The 19,309-nt window shown below is 43.4% G+C and overlaps 1 protein-coding gene across 1 annotated transcript; it reads left to right on the top strand.

Annotated features, from left to right (window-relative positions):
• Positions 1–16,552: 16,552 nt before the first annotated feature.
• Positions 16,553–18,223, top strand: LOC147611256 (large ribosomal subunit protein uL5-like). Its single transcript, XM_086784313.1, has 5 exons — positions 16,553–16,705; positions 16,893–17,003; positions 17,457–17,499; positions 17,581–17,776; positions 17,871–18,223. Exons 1-5 carry the CDS (start codon positions 16,607–16,609, stop codon positions 18,064–18,066), a joined length of 645 nt encoding a protein of 214 aa, XP_086640439.1. The 5' UTR covers positions 16,553–16,606; the 3' UTR covers positions 18,067–18,223.
• The last annotated feature ends 1,086 nt before the right edge of the window (positions 18,224–19,309 follow it).

The following is a 19,309-nucleotide window of genomic DNA, read 5'->3' as shown; positions in this document are numbered from 1 at the left end:
TGGATTGGTACCAATGGCTCAATTGGGGTCAGAAATATTGTTCTTTCTAAAGGCTCTTGCCTAAGTGTTCTTATACTACCCAATGGATGCTAAATGTTCCTCCCTATAGGAAAACATGACTTTGGCTTTGGGCCTGTGGGCCATTTCCTTTGTAGAATAGAATGAAAATTCTCCTCTTAGTGCAAAGCTTCTTGGTCTTGAGGTGATTCTCTTAAAAGAAGTCCTTACTTCACTTGGTCTCAATGTTCGATGCTCCGGTCTGTGTATTTTAGGTGGGAAGACTCCCGTCTACCCACCTCCTGTGGGCCATTATGAAAATTCTCCTCTTAATGCAAAGCTTCTTGGTCTTGAGGTGATTTTCTTAGAAGAGGTCATTACTTCACTTGATCTTAATGTTCGATGCTCCAAGTTTGTATTAGGTGGAAAGACTCCCACCTACCCAAACCTTTATGTCCTTCTCACTTCTTGGTCATTCTTAGGATGTATGTGTTAACGTCCTTGTCTGCATATGTGTTTGATCACATGTTGGATGATAACACCTACTAACTAGGGGATGCATCCAAAAACTTATGGTTTTCATCCACGTTGTGAGGTGAAAAAAAGGAAAAAAGACCACTGCCTCTATAGCCCTTCACCTCCCAAACTTGGAAATACAAACACAACGGCTGGAACACTTCTCACTGTTCTCCACCCACCCACACCAAAAAGAACGGCCAGAAACCACGATAACAGATGATCATCCAGCATAAACACCAGCCCCACCAGCTCTGGAACACTTCTCACTGTTCTCCACCCACCCACACCAAAAAGAACGGCCAGAAACCACGATAACAGATGATCATCCAGCATAAACACACACAGCATCAACCACACTGTAACAAACTCAGCAATTACACCAAAAGCCAGGATTCTGGCCAAGATTTACTGCCAAGGGAATACACCCTTGCGTCTGACAACCAAGCCTCTGTCTCCCGGTCTCTGCACTCTCCAGAGGGCGCCCCACCAGCAACCCTTCTTCACTTCCTCTGTAGCCTGGCTATTCTCTGTCCAGCTGTTGCTACATGCCAAGTGTCGTAGGCGAGCCCCACTCTCTCCAGCCCACACATCAGCACCTCTACTGCAACCAACACACACAAAAAACCAAGGCTCTCTCTCTGGTCAGCATCCACTCTCTGCCTGCACAGCAGTCGTCGCCCACACAAAACCAGCTACTCCTCCCTTCAGAGGGCGCCCCACCAGCTAACCCTCAACTTCAGCAGCTCTCACTCTCTGTGTGTCGTGACCAGCAGCTTTGCTAACACCAGAGCCTTGCAGCTTGTCAGCTCCAACACTAACTGCTCAACGCAGCATCAACAAAAAACCACCTTCCCACGTGTCTCCTCTCTGCACTCCAGAGCCACAGCTCTCGCACTTCACACAGGCGGCTCCCTTACTGCCCTTCCCTCGACAGTTTGCACAGCCACCTTCCTTGCTCTGTCACCCGGTCTCTACAGGTTTCGGTGTCGTTCAGCTTCTCTGCAGCCGCCAGTCTCACCTGCGCTACCAGCTACCTTCTAGCCCGACTGCTTGCTCTCCACCCTCGGTTCATCTCTTGGTGCCTCCCCAGTCGCCTCCAGCTACTGCTGCTCTGCGCGCCAGCCTTTGAAAAAGCCTCTCCCAGCTTTTACAAGACGGCCACCACTCTGGCTCTCTTCGACCTCTGCATTGCGCTCTCCAGCGCGACCCTCTTTTTGTCACACCCCAGCTGCCACCTTTCGACTGTCTTCGCCAGCCTTCTCTCGCGTACAAGGCCGCTACCATGCCTTCTTTTTCTCTGCTTTTAGCCACGCACCAGAGCCTTGCAGCTGTCTCTCAGAATCACCCCTGAGCCACTGCACGCTTACCCGACAGCCCTCTACTGCGCAGCGGCCACCTTTTCCAGCGCTGCTCTCGACAGCTTCCCTCGCATCTCTTTTTTGCAGCGCCTCAGCAAGCCATCCCTTCTACAAGGCGACCAAAACTTCGAGGCGGCCATCTCTCCTTTCTTCACGCCTTTGCCACCACCTTCTAGATGGCGTGCTGGCAGCAACGTTGGCTTCCATGTGGCTATTAAAATTATTGGCCATGTGTATTATATTTTTTATTTATTTTTTCAAGCCTCAATAATGGCCACCATCCCTCTCATTACCTTGCTTTTCGGGTGAACATGCCACGCCCATAACCTTCCAAAACAATGCGAGAGCTGCCCACACAAAAACCGGCCGCATCATAACTTACCAAACATGACAGTTACCATCACAGTCGGTGCCATGCACAACCACCCGCACACCATACTGCTGCAATAAAACTTCCAAATCTCCAGCATCTGCTCCGAAAAAAATAACACGTGTACCAGCTCACTGTAAAACCACCCAGTCTATACATTTGCCAGGGCATTCAGGGCAAAGTTTATTCGTAAACCACGCACACCATATGTACACAGACCCAAAACACCTTTCAGATTTTCACCTGACATACTTTGCCCAACCCCTAGCCTGCTGAATCATTTATGATCAGCAGAAAGCATATGACCACGTTTCCCTCCATCAATCCTTTGAGCATCATACAGTGTAATCAGAACATCTCTATTCCATGTGATCAGAGAAACACTGTCATCTTCCACAGGCATAATTTTCCATCCCACATTCCACAACATAGCATAAGAATTTCTTGAAACAAAGCTTTTGACATACACACCATCCTGCCTCATCTCTATTCCAAAATCACTGATATGATCAGCACCAATACTGGAGAACCAAGTGAAGCAACTCCTGCTGAGAGTAATAACTGATAAAAGCCTCATCAAGAAAAACCTGCTGTGCCATAACACTTTCTTGTCCATCAAGATAAGAAGCATCACCATCAAAGCCAACCACTAGGCAAAACAAACTCCCCTTCAAAAGGCACCATTGCCAAAGCATCCACCTTAGTTCCTGTATGCTCATCTTCATCAAGGCCAGTAAGAAATTCATCTATCACAGCATCCATAAACTCATCCATAGCATCAGCATCATTCAAAGTCTTCTGGTGTTGCTTTTCCTTCATAGCATTAATTCTGCTTGTAGCTTTCTTAACATTAATGCACATCTGATCATCCAACTCCAACTCTGGTTCATCATCCTGCAGACTTTCTATATCCCACTCATCCCACAAAGGTTCATTATCCAAATACTTTAAAGCAAACTCTTTTACATCACATGCATACCTTTGCTCATGTTCCTCCTCGCATTCTTCCTGTATTATGGCCTCTTCTTGTTGGGCAACCTCATCACCAAGCACTCATCAACAATAACCAGGGCATCCATCTCTGCATCCTCCTCACTAGATGAAGTGTCTTCTGTTCCCTCACTAGTAGTGGTGCTACTGGTCGTATCATCAACACTCGAATTAGCTTCACTTTCCCTTTCATCACGAACAGGCTTCTGGTTATCCATGTTAAACTGCTTTTTATCCCCTCGTCTGTCATATAGAGTAATGACCCCTTTCCTCCAATCTTGAACAGCCTTCACCGCTCTCAGCCATGGTCTTCCCAAAATGATGGGGAATGCACCCATTCCTGCAGGCATAACATGACAATCCACAAGCACCTTTACATCAAAAGCCTGCAATTCTAACTTTTTGATCATACCTAAGCATTTGACCTTCTGGTGATTGGCCAACCGAATACGGAAACCAGACGCTTCAGTAAAATTAAGACCAAGCCTCTCCACAGCTGCTAGTGTGATTACACAAATTTGTGCACCACCATCTATGTATGCCTCTCCCAGATTCTTCCCTTTATACCATACAGGACATATATCAGGCAACTCCTGAACAGATAAAACAGTCACTATACCTTTGGCAGGCTCCTTCTCTCTCGAATTCACAAGTGTTTTCCACTGACACTTTAATTTGGGAGCTAACTCTACTATCAATTGCCCAAAAGTAATATTAGCCTTCCTTCCAGCCATGTCCTCCTGTAAACTATAGCTATCCTACCCAACCCCCAGCGGAAAATCAGTTACCTGAAACTTCCTACGAGACTTCCGCTTCTTCTTGACCTTTACATCTCCTCCTTCCTTCACTTTACCTTTCTTCTTGCTAGGCCCTGCAGCATCCCTACTTTCCCTTTCCTATGGCATCCGTTTCCCCAAAGGCATCACATCAGCTTCTGTTTCCTTCGTCTTCTCAAGGGTGACCACATCCCTACTTTCCCTTTCCTATGGCATCCGTTTCCCCAAAGGCATCACATCAGCTTCTGTTTCAAGGGTGACCACATCTATCACCTTAGTTTTACCTTTCTCCTCATTTGTCAACCCACTGGTCCCTGCTTCACCTGTAATTTCAATCCCATAATCATTTGCCCTGTTGGAAATCTGAGAGGGTAAGGGATACATATCACCCCCCATTCGCTGCGGCTTATCACAATCTGTACTTAGATGTCCAAGTTCACCACAATTCCAACATGTAGGAATGAACCGTCTACCCCTGCCAAAACCACGCCCACTTCCATAGCCTGCTGTCTGACCTTCAACCCCTTCCTGATTATAGCCTCTGCCTCGGCCACGTCCACCACCTGTGTTCTCCATCATCTTCAAACTCAGATTCTTCATACAATCCACCATTTGCCTCATGTCCTGTTGAAGCCTTTCATCAGAAGCTGTAACAGCTAGGTGCTACCTTTGTTCCCTGTGGTGTGACATTATTTACTTGAGCTTCTGTCGGTTGCACTCTTTCCAGCACGGTTCTCATCAGTACCGCTTCTACCCTTCTCATTTCAGGCCTCACTGCCACCACTGGCCAGCTGGTTCATCCGTTGCAATTTCCAATCCGTTGATTTGGCAATCTCCACCGCATCCTCATAAGACCTGGGCTTCTTTAGCTCCACCTTCGAGCGAATGCCTCCTTTCAATCCTGCAAAATAAAACGATCCTTCTTCATCATGTCTGGAGGTACCTGATCATCTCCCAAAGCCCTGCACAAAGTCTCCCAGAGCAAAGAGAATTTCTTCACATAATCATCAATTGGCTCCAATTCGCCCTGTATCAACCCCTGCACTTCATGCCAAACTCTATCTGGATCCTCAATCTTCTTGAACCTGTTCAAAAGAGCAGTCTTCAATCCATCTTCAGTCTCATAGAAATGCGTGGCTCAGCATCCCTTAACGACTCCTCATAAGCTCTTGCACCATACCCTTGCATCTCCCTTCAAACATATATTCAGCAACCGCAATACCTGTGCCGGCTCATTGATGTGATTGCTTATGCATGCAACCTCCATCCTTTCCAGAAAATCTGCCACATCTTCATTAGGACCACCAAAAAACTCTAGATATGACATCATTTTGATCCCCAAAGCTCACCTCAAATCCCAAGAAAAACACCGGAAACACCTTCCTTCAATCTCTCACTCTGGGGCATACACCCTCTAAGAGAAATACCTGAGCTCTCCTCTGTCGAACAATCCCTGAGCTATCCTCTGTGGAGACACCAGAAGAATGTGAGGTGAAAAAAAGGAAAAAAGACCACTGCCTCTATAGCCCTTCACCTCCCAAACTTGGAAATACAAACACAACGGAGGCACCACCAGCCACCGGTCGGCTGGAACACTTCTCACTATTCTCCACCCACCCACACCAAAAAGAACAGCCAGAAACCACGATAACAAATGATCATCCAGCATAAACACACACAGCATCAACCACACTGTAACAAACTTTGCAATTACACCAAAAACCAGGATTCTGGCCAGGATTTACTGCCAAGGGAATACACCCTTGCGTCTGACAACCAAGCCTCTATCTCCCGGTCTCTGCACTCTCCAGAGGGCGCCCCACCAGCAACCCTTCTTCACTTCCTCTGTAGCCCGGCTATTCTCTGTCCAGCTGCTACCTGCCAACAAGTGTCGTAGGCGAGCCCCACTGTCTCCAGCCCACACATCAGCACCTCTACTGCAGCCCTACATACACAAAAAACCAAGGCTCTCTCTCTGGTCAGCATCCACTCTCTGCCTACAGTCGTCGCCCACACAAAACCAGCTACTCCTCTCTTCAGAGGGCGCCCCACTAGCTAATCCTCAACTTCAGCAGCTCTTACTCTCTATGTGTCGTGAACCAGCAGCTTCGCTAACACCAGAGCCTTGCAGCTCCAACACTAACTGCTCAACGCAGCATCAACAAAAAACCACCTTCCCACGCATCTCCTCTCTGCACTCCAAAGCCACAGCTCTCGCACTTCACACAGGCGGCTCCCTTACTGCCCTTCCCTCGACAATTTGCACAGCCACCTCCTTGCTCTGTCACCCGGTCTCTACAGGTTTCAGTGTCGTCCAGGTTCTCTGCAGCAGCCGCCAGTCTCACTTGCTCTGTCACCCGGTCTCTACAGGTTTCAGTGTCGTCCAGGTTCTCTGCACCGCCAGTCTCACTTGCACTACCAGTTGCCTTCCAGCTCGACTGCTTGCTCTCCACCCTCAGTTCATCTCTTGGCGCCTCCCCAGTCGCCTCTAGCTAACTGCTGATCTGCCGCGCCAGCCTTTGAAGAAGCCTCTCCCAGCTTTTACAAGATGGTCACCACTCTGGCTCTCTTCGACCTCTGCACTGCGCTCTCCAGTGTGACCCTCTTTCTGTCACACCCCGGCTGCCACCTTTCGACTGTCTTTGCCAGCCTTCTCTCTCTCGTACAAGGCCGCTACCACGCCTTCTTTTTCTCTACTTTTAGCCACGCACCAGAGCCTTGCAGCTGTCTCTCAGAATCACCCCTGAGCCACTGCACGCTTACCCCCGACAGCCCTCTACTGCGCGGCGGCCACCTTTTCCAACGTTGCTCTCGACAGCTTCCCTCACGTCTCTTTTCTGCAGCGCCTCAGCAAGCCATCCCTTCTACAAGGCGACCAAAACTTCGAGGCGGCCATCTCTCCTTTCTTCACACCTTCGCCACCACCTTCTAGATGGCGTGCTGGCAGCAACGTTGGCTTCCATGTGGCTATTAAAATTATTGGCCATGTGTATTATATTTTTTATTTATTTTTTTAAGCCTCAATAATGGCCACCATCCCTCTCATTACCTTGCTTTTCGGGTGAACATGCCGCGCCCATAACCTTCCAAAACAATGCGAGAGCTGCCTACGCAAAAACCGGTCGCATCATAACTTACCAAACATGACAGTTACCATCACAGTCGGTGCCATGCATTTGGCAACCACCCGCACACCATACTGCTGCAATAAAACTTCCAAATCTCCAACATATGCTCCGAAAAAAACAATACGTGTAGCAGCCCACTGCAAAACCACCCAGTCTATACATTTGCCAGGGCATTCAGGGCAAAGTTTATTCGTAAACCACACACACCATATGTACACAGACCCAAAACACCTTTCAGATTTTCACCTGACAACGTCTCTTTGTATAATGGTGATGTAAAAGAGGTTATCATGGGAATCCTCAAACAAGCCTATATTGCCTTGATTTTCTCAAACTCTCCTCATAAAGAATATGTCTATTACATTTAGAGGTTGATTCTTGATTGGTTCCATTTGAGCTTCACTACAATAAAATGAGGGTACATCAGCACAAATAGCAGCGCTTTTATAACTAGAAGGGTACGAAGATGTCGGGCCTATTTCACTATTAGAAACACTGCTATTTTTGCTACAATGGGATCACTACTCAGTAGCAAAAATAGTAGGCAAAAAAACGTTGCTAATAGCGCTGTTGAGTAGCGAAAATAAAGCTAGCAAAAAAAAGTTGGGGTAGACTAGGGAGTTCCCAGTCTGTCCCCCAGCTCTAAAAAAAAGTTATCTATTCAGCCTTCATGAGCTTTTGGCATGCATTGGGTGCTCTCGGTGATGCCCGTAGCTACCGACAAACTTAGGTAGCACCCGACATAGGGATCTCTTGGTGCATGGCTCCTAGTGCGTGTCGGTAGTTACTGGCATGCCTATGTAGCACCCAGCATACATTGGGTGCTCTCGGTGCATGTCGGTGGTTACCGGCATGTATTAGAAGCTATCGGCATGCCTAGGTAGCACTGGCATCCATTGGATGCTCCCGGTGCATGCTGGCATGCATTGGAAGCTACCAGCATGCCTAGGTAGCACTCGGCATGCATTGGGTGCTCTCAGTGCATGTCGATAGTTATCGGCATGGATTAGAAGCTACTGGCATGCCTATATAGTACCCAGCATGCATTGGGTGCTCTTGATGCATGCTGGTAGCTTTCGGTGCATGCCGATACTTATCGACATGCATCAAAAGCTACCGGCATGCCTAGGTAGCACCCAACATACATTGGGAGCTCTTGGTGCACTCGGCTAATGCATAAGCCTTATGCATAAAGCTCATGCATAGGCCTTGCACGAGGCTATACATAAGGCTATGCATTCCTAGCCTGCATAAAGCTGTGCATAAGCCTCATGCATAAACCTCATATATGGAGCTTATACATAAGCCTCATGTATGCAGCTTATGCATGAGTCTCATGCATAAAACCTCATATATGGAGCTTATACATAAGCCTCATGTATGCAGCTTATGCATGAGTCTTATGCATAAAACCTCATGCGGCATAAATCTTATGTACCCGGCTTATGCATTAGCCATGTGCATAGGCTTTATACATAAGGCTTGTGCATATGGCTTTATACATGATGCTTATGCATATGGCTAATGTATAAGCCTCATGCATAATCTTATGTATAAGGCTATGCATAGAGGCTTATTGCTAATGCATAAGCCTCTATGCATAGCCTTATGTATAAGGCTATGCATAGAGGCTTATTGCTATGCATAAAGCTTATTGCTAATGCATAAGCTTTATACATGAGGCTTTATGCACAAGTCTTATGCATAACCTTATGTATAAGCCTCATGCATGAGGCTTATGCATTTGGTAATGCATAAGTCTCATGCATGAGGTTTATGCACTACCCTTATGTATGAGGCTTATGCACATGTCTAACGCATAAGCTTTATGCGCACTAGCCTCATACATGAGGTTAAGGCATATGGCCACCTCTTGAGAGAAGAGCTATGCTATCCATAGAGGGGAGAAAAAATAACAAATCCAATCACTTACAAACCCTAAAACATGTAAAAGCATAAGAGAGGAAACATAAAAGGGAGAGATCTCTTACTTTATGAGGCTTGTATGTGTGGATAACCTACAAAATCAAACCAAATAAAGAAAAAAAAACTATTAGTAACCCTAATCTTAACCCTAATAGAAAGCATATACAAAACCCTAATAAAAAGCATATACAAAACCCTAATCTTAATAGAAATCTTAATGAAAGATTTTGCATAACATAGAAAACTTATTAAATCTTTCTTTTTCCTTTCTTCTCATTATAGCTTAACCCTAACCATAGCTTCTACATAGAAAACATAATAGAGAGCTTTGATGGAGAGCTCTCCATCAAAGCTCTCTATTAGGGTTTCTATGTAGAAGCTAGGGTTAGGGTTAAGCTTCAATGAGAAGGGGAAAAAAAAGAAAAGAAAAACTTAAAAGAGAGAAAGAGAAGGAAAATAATCAAAAGAAAACTTTCATGGAAAGCTTGTTTGCATAGGAGATGAAGGAAAAGACAAGACATACTTTGCTTGAGTTTGAGGAGGATAGGGTAGGAGAGGTAGAAGAGATAGATTAGATATGAAGTTGCAAAAAAACCTAAGGTGTCAAGGTTAGGACATTCAAATGATAAAATCGGTGCGATGGCAAAAGAAGCGGGATTACTTTTTCCAAGCCATGCTGTTGAGCAGAGTTTTATTTTTTTACAGTGTACCAGCATTTTTTCACTGCTAAAAGCGTTTCTGAGCAGCAAAAAAACATTTGCTAATAGCATTATTGGGGCACTGTTGTGCAACAAAAAAACGCTATTGAGAAGTGTTTTTAGCAACAAAAAAATGCTGTTGAGTAGCAAAAAAGTGATGTTACTCAGCAACATTAAAATCCCCAACACTCCCTCTTCCAAAACGCTACTAAAAAATGCTATTGTGCCCTCGATGTGTTGTAGTGCTTGAGATTTCATGGGCCCTATGAGGTCCTTCTGCTCCAGTTGTGTTGGCACACCAAATGATATGATGATGGATGAGTTTTATGTGGGAATATACACATGTCCCTCTGGGTCTACATAGAATTCCTGTCCATCACATAAAGCAATGACTTTTAGGTTGTCCAAGACATTTGGTTCATGCCCTAGCAATGCCAAAGATGATCATCGCTCCAAAAGCACCTCGTAATGGTCAATGTAGATTGGTAAATTTGCAATCTCATGAGATAACCATAGTGATGTAGCACATAAGTTTTGTTAGCTATTTGAGTTTAAGCCCGTTCCCCCATATTCTCGCTAATAGCTCATCTCTCTCCAGTTTGGTGAGCTGCCTGAGCCCTTTTCAACCCTTCTTAATGATGCACCTATGAATATGGTTCCCACTAGGCTCCATTCTCACTTGTAGAAGCTCTATAGGGTTTATCCCATGTTGATCTAGTCTTCTTTATTGTGAAGGAATCTTGGTCTCCTTCCAAACTCGTGTCTGGCACAATTAGGGAGGTCAACTACCACTCCCTAATGTCCAAGCATGAGGAGATAAAGTCTTATATATTCAAAGACTCAGTTATAATAAGATTGAGAAATGATTATGTCTTATTACAAATGTATGATCCAACACCAAAATTGCTTTTTGAGGTTTTGAGATTTTTTAATGGGTTTTTATGATAAATTTTTAAAATGTTTTTATATTTTTCAAGTTTTTTTAACAGTGAAACGAATTAATAAAAACATGCAAGATGCATATAAACAATGGAAATATGAATTTGTATCTTTTCTTATTTTTCTACTTTTTAGAAATCTAGTTGCATTGACTTTATCAAATCTGGGATTTTTGAGTCGATGATATGGATTTCGGACCAATGATTCCCATTACAGACGATATGAATATTGGATGATCTTGAACTAGCAGTGATTTGAAATAAAATGATTTGGAAAACTTGGTGATCTGAGAAGTGGGATGATCTAGATCCTGAATAATCTGAAATTGGGTAGCTAATATGAGAATTAGATTAAGGATATGAAAAACTTGGTGATTCAAGAAGTGGAACGATCCAAATCCTAAATGATCTGAAATTGGGTAGCCAAATCTGTAAATTAGATTAATGTTCTAAATATTGGTGGCAATCCGAAAGGTATATGATGCCAGGATCCCAAATGTAAGAGGCTACGATAGGTGCTCTAGCAAACACCAAGGAGTGGTATGTTAATGTAGAAGGTAAATCGATAAGGCCCATGGAAAGTAAACGCAGACTAATCCAGGATCCCAAACAAAGTGGCTCAAGGCAGGTGCCTGAGTGAAGGCCAATGATGAATGGTAAATAACCATTCATGGTAAATGATGAATGGTAAATAACCATGTGAAGTAGGGCCTATACAACAAGGTCGAGCTGAGTCCTCCAAATGTGACATGGAATGGAAGGGATAAAGAGGCTCCCCTTAAAAGATGTAACAAGAGTGGAGGTGGAAGCACCCATCAAAAGTTAATAGCAAGGAAAAAGTATCTATACCTAAGGATCCTGGATCCCAAATGTAAGTGCTAAGAATGGGTGCTCTCATAAATGCAAGTGATAAGTGAGAGCCATGCAACACGAGGGTAGTGGGGTGGATGATGATGCAAATGGAGCATGTGCCTCGAATGATGGTGGCACGAAATCACACGGGCGAAGGGGTGTCCCCAAAAAATATGTGTCAATGGTAGGGGAAGATCCTCCTCAAAAAGAGAAAGAGGGTGCTTGAATACAATTCTCAAATGTCTGGGAGGTAAGGGGGGCTCCTCCCAAGACTCAAGATGTGTTGATACAAAGCTTAATGGGCAAAGCCATATGTGACGTAAGGGGGGCTTCTCCCAAGGCTCGAAGATGTGTCAGTACAAAGCTCAATGGTGAGGCCATAATAGGGTGATGGGGAAATGCAAGAGTCAAAACAAAGTACGTCTATACGAAGATATGGGTGGAAAAAATCCACGTGACCTTGGAGTAACAGAAAAAATTATATGTGAAAAGCCATGGAATGCCATAAAATGCAAGGAATGTCGGTACATCATCTCGTAATGAGATGACCATGGTGCCCATCTAACATCAACTAAATCCTCCTATGCATCCTCAAGAAATGAAAAAACACCCCACAAATCTTGGTACCACCTACATATGTGTATGAAGCTCATGACGTGGGAATGCTCATATGGTGTGTTGAGAACATGTGCTAATGTGGATATGCCATGATTTGAAAAGATGCACATGGTGTAAATCAAGGCACGAAAACATGTAAAAATAAACTCTGCTTTGCTTCTTTTCTTGGAGTTTGATTGTCATTTATTTTTTCTTTTTGATATTCTTTGGAAAATAAGTTAAACAAAAGAGATACAAGGGGGGAATTAGTAAAAAGGAGAGTATACACAAGTTAAAAATGTTAGTGGGGAGAGAGAAATGGAAAAAAAGGAAAAAGTTAGTTTGGGGAAAAGTTTAGAAGAGGAGGGGGAAGGAAGATTAGTTTTAAAAAGTAGTTAATCGCTTTTTAAATATAAATATATATATATATATATTTAAAATAAAGGAAATACGAGGAGGGGTTTAGTTAGAAAGGGGGGAGGGGGTTAGTTAGAAAATAGAAAGGGGTTAGCTTTGAGAATTTTTAAATTTTAGAGAGAGAAAAGGGGGGTGTTTAATGAGTGTCTAAGTGGGGTGGGTGGGCTTAATAAGTGTGTAAGAGGGAGGATAGGGAGGTTTAATAAGTGTGTAAGAGGGGGGGTAAATGAGAATAAAGAATAGGCCATCTTTTTTAGATTAAGCACATGAGAAAGGGAGGAAAGTGGGATTTTAATGTAAAATAAAGAAGAAGCATGAGTTACAGGTCTTGAAGCATGTGAAAAAAGAAGAGAAAATAAATTTTACTGCTTTTGGAAGGGGTTATCTTATTGAAATGGTAGGGGTAGAGATGTTTTAATTTAAAAAATATAAAAAGGGAACCATTTGAATCATCAACCCCATATGCTCCTTCCCCATGCAGCACCTAGCTAGTATTGTAGAGCGATGACAGTCAGCTCCTCTCCTTCAAGTTGTTTACCCGCCTCCTCCACTCCTTGCTATATTGTGCTTCATCTCCACTACTGGCTCTGGCTTTCCACCCTTGCTCAGAACCTCCCCACGATCCGCGCCACCTCCACCTGCTCAGCCCTTGTTTGTGTCCCTGTTGTGGTGCGGCACTGCCTTTTGCCTTGTTGTTGTGAACAACAAAGCCGCTTTCCTTCCTTCACTTTGTTGTAGTTAGCCACCTTGCTTAGATGTGTCTAGCCTACCTCCTGCTCTATTAACGCTTTCCCCACACGGTCGGCTTACTTAGCTTCGACACCCTGTTGTGGTGCGGCACTGCCTTTTGCCTTGTTGTTGTGAACAACAAAGCCGCTTTCCTTCCTTCACTTTGTTGTAGTTAGCCACCTTGCTTAGATGTGTCTAGCCTACCTCCTGCTCTATTAACGCTTTCCCCACACGGTCGGCTTACTTAGCTTCGACACCCACCCCATTACTGCTCACCTTTGCTTTGCTTGATGCACCATGACATACATCACCTTTGCTTTGCTTGATGCACCATGACATACATCACCTCCTTAACGCCCACCTTTGGCGACAATGCTCCCCACTCTATGTGTTGGTAGCTCTAGCCCCACATGCACACGATAGGCAACAAATGACCTCTCATGCCTTTGCTATGACAGTGCCTTCTCTTCCCCTTTTTTTTGTTAATCAGTTAGGTGTTATGCAATGTTAGCCGACCATTAATGGATAGCCATGGACAGATAGCCATGGACAGACTTTGTGTGGTCAGCTTCTTTTGGTAGCTTGGTAGGCGTAGGTAAGGTCCCTTTCATGCTGACACCCGGCTATAACCTGCGCCGGCCTACTTAAAAAAGTCTTGGCCAAGGTGTTCCTTACAAAATTCTTCTTCTTTCTTGCTTCCTTCCATCCCTTAAAAAACTTAAGCATGCCATTATGGAAGTGCAACAAATTCACTGTTTACAAAAGTCTTCGCCTCATATGATCTTTCTAATGTCAATGAGCTAAGATGTTTGTCATTCATGAAGATGCCTCCTTGCAAACTTGTCCCAATAATGGAACCACTGTTAAGCCATCGTTGATGTACTCTCTCTAGTCAGAGCATTCGCGGGTCGATAGAATACCCATGGGAGGCCCTCAATGTCTCTCACCCAAGCCCTTGAGCAAAGAATAAAGAATATGCTAATCTAAGGGAAATGAGAAGAGAGAGGAAGAGGGCAACAAGAGGGAAAGGAGCCTAATCTGAAAGGAAAAGGAAATGCAACACATCACCATCACACTTACCTCCACACCACACTCACCTCTCTCACTCACAAGCCTAAGCTCAAGCACATGACAAGGACATGGTAATGAGATGAAGGAAAATCAACACAAGATCTTAGCCTCTCACACATGGGAGTGCTCAAGAGTGAGCTAGTAGCCACACCAAACACTTAAAATCCTAAGCTCCACTCCTAAGAGAACAAGGAGGAGGTGAAATCACTCAACTAACTAATATAAGAAGGAACAAAAGGATGGGCTCCACAACTTGGGCTAGAGGAGAATGAGATCTAGCCTCACCCATACTCTCTAATATAGGAAAAGGTAGGGCCATCCCACATGCACAATGCCACACGGTGAGCATAGGTGAGGATAAAAAGATATAATAAGCTCAATGTTACCCCATATCCTATGGTAAACAATATAGGATATGTGCACCAAAGTGATATACATATACATGTGTGTGTGTGTGCACCATCATGTGAAGAGGTTATGTAGTGCTAGGCTATGGTTTAACTGCTCTCACTAGCCTCATTATATCCACACAACATGGAACATAACATTCTCCATATATATATATGTAGATCAAATATCTAAGGTCAGAAGGTGGGGGAGAATATTTCTCTAATGAGTTCAATGATTTCTTGAGAAAGCAAGGAATTAAGAGGTAATTTACATGCTTGTACATTCTGCAACAAAATAGTGTTACATAAAGGCATGTTCTTGATAACATGAGGAACCAAGTTGGATCCAAAGGAAGAGAAATGCATCTTCATTGGTTATGCTTTGGAATATAAATTTTATAGATGCTATAACCCTACCACTCGTGCAATGTAAGCATAAATGCGGTCGTTGATTTGGTATACACTAGTGAAGGGAATTGAAGATGCATATGTAAGAAGTAATGATGTTGTCCTACATGTAGAGTAGCAATCAGTAGGCCTCAAGAGTCCTCTAGTAGTAGATCCAGTATTAGTTAATGGTTAAGTAGGTTGAGGATAGATGCAAGGAATGTAAATGCATCATCTTGTGGTACTATAGGTTACACTAAAGGGAAGGAAAAGGTAGATTAACATTTTGTGCTTAATATGTCAATAGGTCATTCTTATATGGATAGTGATTCTAGCGGCTCCAAGTAGAGCCTTTGTGAAAAGCTTACATTTTGTCAGTGGTCACTCTTAGTGCATGGAGAACTAGGGCTATGTTGAGAATACCAATAGTGATTCAGGTGTACATAGTCTACTCGAGTTAGATACCTCGTTGATAGGTTGAGATATGATGGATATCTAGCCCATCACTATGTTTACATGGTTAAAGCACTACATCAGATAGAGCCTAGTTGTTTTGAGTAGGCACTTGGAAATTAGAAATGGGAAGATGCCATGGATGGGGAGATGGTAGCATTGGATATAAATGCAATATGGGAGTGCCTTTGCCTTAGGATAAGAAGGCAATCAGATATAAGTGGGTATACAAGGTTAAGTATAACTTAGATAGATCTATGAATATGTATAAGACAAGACTGGTTGCCAAGGGTTATGCACAGATGTATGGCATTGATTATGAGAAGACATTTAGGTTTTTTTATGAGAATGACAAAAATGAGAATTATCATTGCTATGGTTATGCCAGCAGTAACAAAGGGTTGGTCTTTACACCAAATGGATATAAAGAATGCATTATTGCATGGTGATTTGGAAGAAGAAGTTTACATAATGCAACCACTAGGTTATAAGAGCGATGCACATCCAGATTTTGTGTGTAAGTTATGCAAAGCCTTATATGGCTTGAAAAGTATGCACCCAAAGCATGGTCAAACAATATCAAGTAGTATGAAACCACTAGGTTATAACAGCGATGCACATCCAAAGTTTATGTGCAGGTTATGCAAAGCCTTGTATAGCTTGAAGTATGCACCTTGAAGTATACTTTTCAAGCCTTATATGGCTTGAAAAGTATGCACCCAAAGCATGGTCAAACAATATCAAGTAGTATGAAACCACTAGGTTATAACAACAATGCACATCCAAGAGGTTTATACTTGATTCTCAGAAAGTTTGAGTGAGCTATGATCTTCCTAGGATAGTGCTCTTAACAAGATGTGTACGTTTGCGTCCCACACATCTTTAACTCATTTATCAGGAAGTGCCTGCATATTATCATAGCCAATGCTAACGAATAGAGCCTTAAATTAATCACTAATTCAAGTCAATGATATTACACCTTTATGTAACCCTGGGTTAGGCTTTAAGTTGATGTACAATAGGAACCCTAACTCTTTCTTCGTAAAAAGGAGCTGCGAGCCTTTGAAATATTTACTTTCCAGGGGTTTGCAGACGGTTGCCTCAACCATGGTATGTTGATCTCTCTCTCTTTTTCTCTCTGTGTTGCAATGCAGACAATGGAACTAATTCTAAGGGTTTACCTCTTTGAGGTCTTAGGGTTTTGGTGCCTGCCTTCGGTTTCATTAGCAAATGTTCTCTTAGCACTCAGGGTTTCGGTTGCCGAGTCTGGTTTCATATGCTACCTTGTCTTCTGCAGGCAGTTTCCGAGAAGAAGGCTGCGAACCCCATGCGCGAGATCAAGGTGCAGAAGCTTGTGCTGAACATTTCGGTGGGTGAGAGTGGAGATCGACTCACGAGAGCTGCCAAGGTATGTTTCTGTCCACTGTAGTAGTCTTGGTTATGGTCTTTGTCCTACACATTCGATGTAGATGCGCTTCTGTCATGAGGATCTAGGACCGGTGTAGAATTAGAACTCACTCGCAACTTTTCTAGGTGTATTGCGAGTCAAAGTCTTTGCACATTTTGTGAGGGAGGCTTGCATTCTCATCCAAGTCCACCTGCATGATGCCCTGAATACATTCATGGAGTTCTGTGTTCAAGGGGCCATGATAGAGGCTGCTAGTTCGTGACTTATATCCTTATTTTGGGTTGTGCACTATTACTAGACTTACTTTCGGGCACAGAGGAGATTAGCCCTTTCTTTTTTCTTAAAGATTGGGATTTGAAGCTTCATGTGAGTATGGTAGGGTTCAGCAAAGAATTATTGGTCTCCTATCATTAGCTCTTGAGTAGCTTATGCAGGCTTTGTACGTCTTTGCAGGTTCTTGAACAGCTGAGTGGGCAATCTCCAGTTTTCTCTAAAGGTATTGTCTTTTGAAATGCATGTGGCGTGTAGTAGTGCTTAACCTGTGCACTGTTTTATAATCATTTACATTCCTATGCAGCTCGGTACACAGTCCGGTCCTTTGGAATTAGGCGAAATGAAAAAATTGCCTGCTATGTCACTGTGCGTGGAAGTAAGGCCATGCAACTACTAGAGAGTGGCCTGAAAGTTAAAGAGTATGAACTATTGAGGAGGAATTTTAGTGACACAGGCTGTTTTGGATTTGGCATCCAGGAGCACATTGATCTGGGTATCAAGTAAGTTTTCTGCAGCCCAATAGCCTAGCAGTCCTGTACATTGAGGGATCTGTTCCTTGGAATCTACTGACTGGAATTCATGTGGCTTTTGCAGATATGACCCTTCTACTGGTATCTATGGTATGGATTTCTATGTTGTGCTTGAGCGTGCTGGTTACAGAGTTGGCAGGAGAAAGAGGTCTAAGGCACGTGTAGGCATCCAGCATAGAGTGACCAAGGAGGATGCCATGAAGTGGTTTCAAGTGAAATATGAAGGTGTAATTCTTAACAAGTCTCAAGCCATTAACTAGGAGGTTGCTGAGGTGTCATCAAGAATTTTGTCTCTAGAATTTTGGGTGTTCTGTAGTCTACTGTCCAGGATATTGCCAAGTGATTACCAGTTCCTCCTTCCATGTATAAGTGCATTGGGCTGAAACTGCTCATCAATTTTAAGGTACTGTTTGCTCAGGAGGGTTCAATTGCTTACCCTTTTATAAGGGGTGCCATGCACTTTGAAGTGTGTGTCTTTTCTGTTAGACACGTAAGGCTAAAGTTATCATAGTATTTGGCACAGCCTGGTGTTTGTTTGTTACTTTCTCAAGTCCTGTCCGAAGTTGTATTCCATGTTGGGTTCTTTCTGAAAGTATTCCCCATGTTTGCAGTAATGCGTCTGAATCTCAAGGTATTGTCTATTAGTAGTGGTCTACCTATCGTATTTAGAATTGAAAAGAGCTGCACATCGTAGGTCTGTTCATACCACCACTGAAAACATGCATGAAAGCTACCTATAGCAATGTCTTTCAATCCAGTGTCTTCTGCTCTGCTCCAGTATCTTATGATTTTGTTGTTGCTTGAGCTTTTTAAGCTTCAAGCTGGGTGGTGTCCTATGCAATAAATGTCAAATACAGAGTAAGTGCTTGTGTCCTTTATCAGTTGTCATTTTTTTTACCGTTTTTCTGTTGAATCTATAGACTAGCTATTTGTTCTCGGTTCTTTAGTAGCATGTATTTTGTCTTTCATATTGTTAGCTGTTTTGTATGCTATCCCATCCATTTGTCTAAAAGGTAAGGTTGACACAAGTGACTTTGACCTAGTATGAGGAATGGTCTTGGGTCCATGTACTCAGTTGATGTGACACCTTGGCAGGGGACCTCCCAAGAATAGATATATTACACAGAAGCCAAGGCTCCTAGTCAATTTGTTCTATTCTTGGTGTCGGGGGAATTGCTACATGATTGGATGTTGTACATCTCCCTTTTCAGGAACATGAGGTGTACATCCACTTAGAACAGCTTTAATAATACATGTAGCATAAGAAATGACAATGTGGACTATTGAATGACTGATTGATGCTAGAAGGAAGGCTTTTGCTTGATTGAATAGTTGATTAAATGCATGTCTCACCTAAGAATTGGGTATTGCATATACCTTTAAGTGTGGGATGACTTTCACTGAATTTTAGTAAGGAAAAGCCTTGCCTTTTTGGTTCTAAGGGTGACCCAATGCACACTCCTTATCTGATTGCTAGTCTTAGCCCACCTTAGAGTGAGTGCA

This window comes from Cibotium barometz, chromosome 47, assembly GCF_041138505.1.
Source record: "Cibotium barometz isolate CiBa-2024 chromosome 47, ASM4113850v1, whole genome shotgun sequence".
Lineage (NCBI taxonomy): Eukaryota > Viridiplantae > Streptophyta > Polypodiopsida > Cyatheales > Cibotiaceae > Cibotium > Cibotium barometz.
Note: the sequence above shows the minus strand (reverse complement) of the source record. Positions and strands in the feature narration are given on the sequence as shown.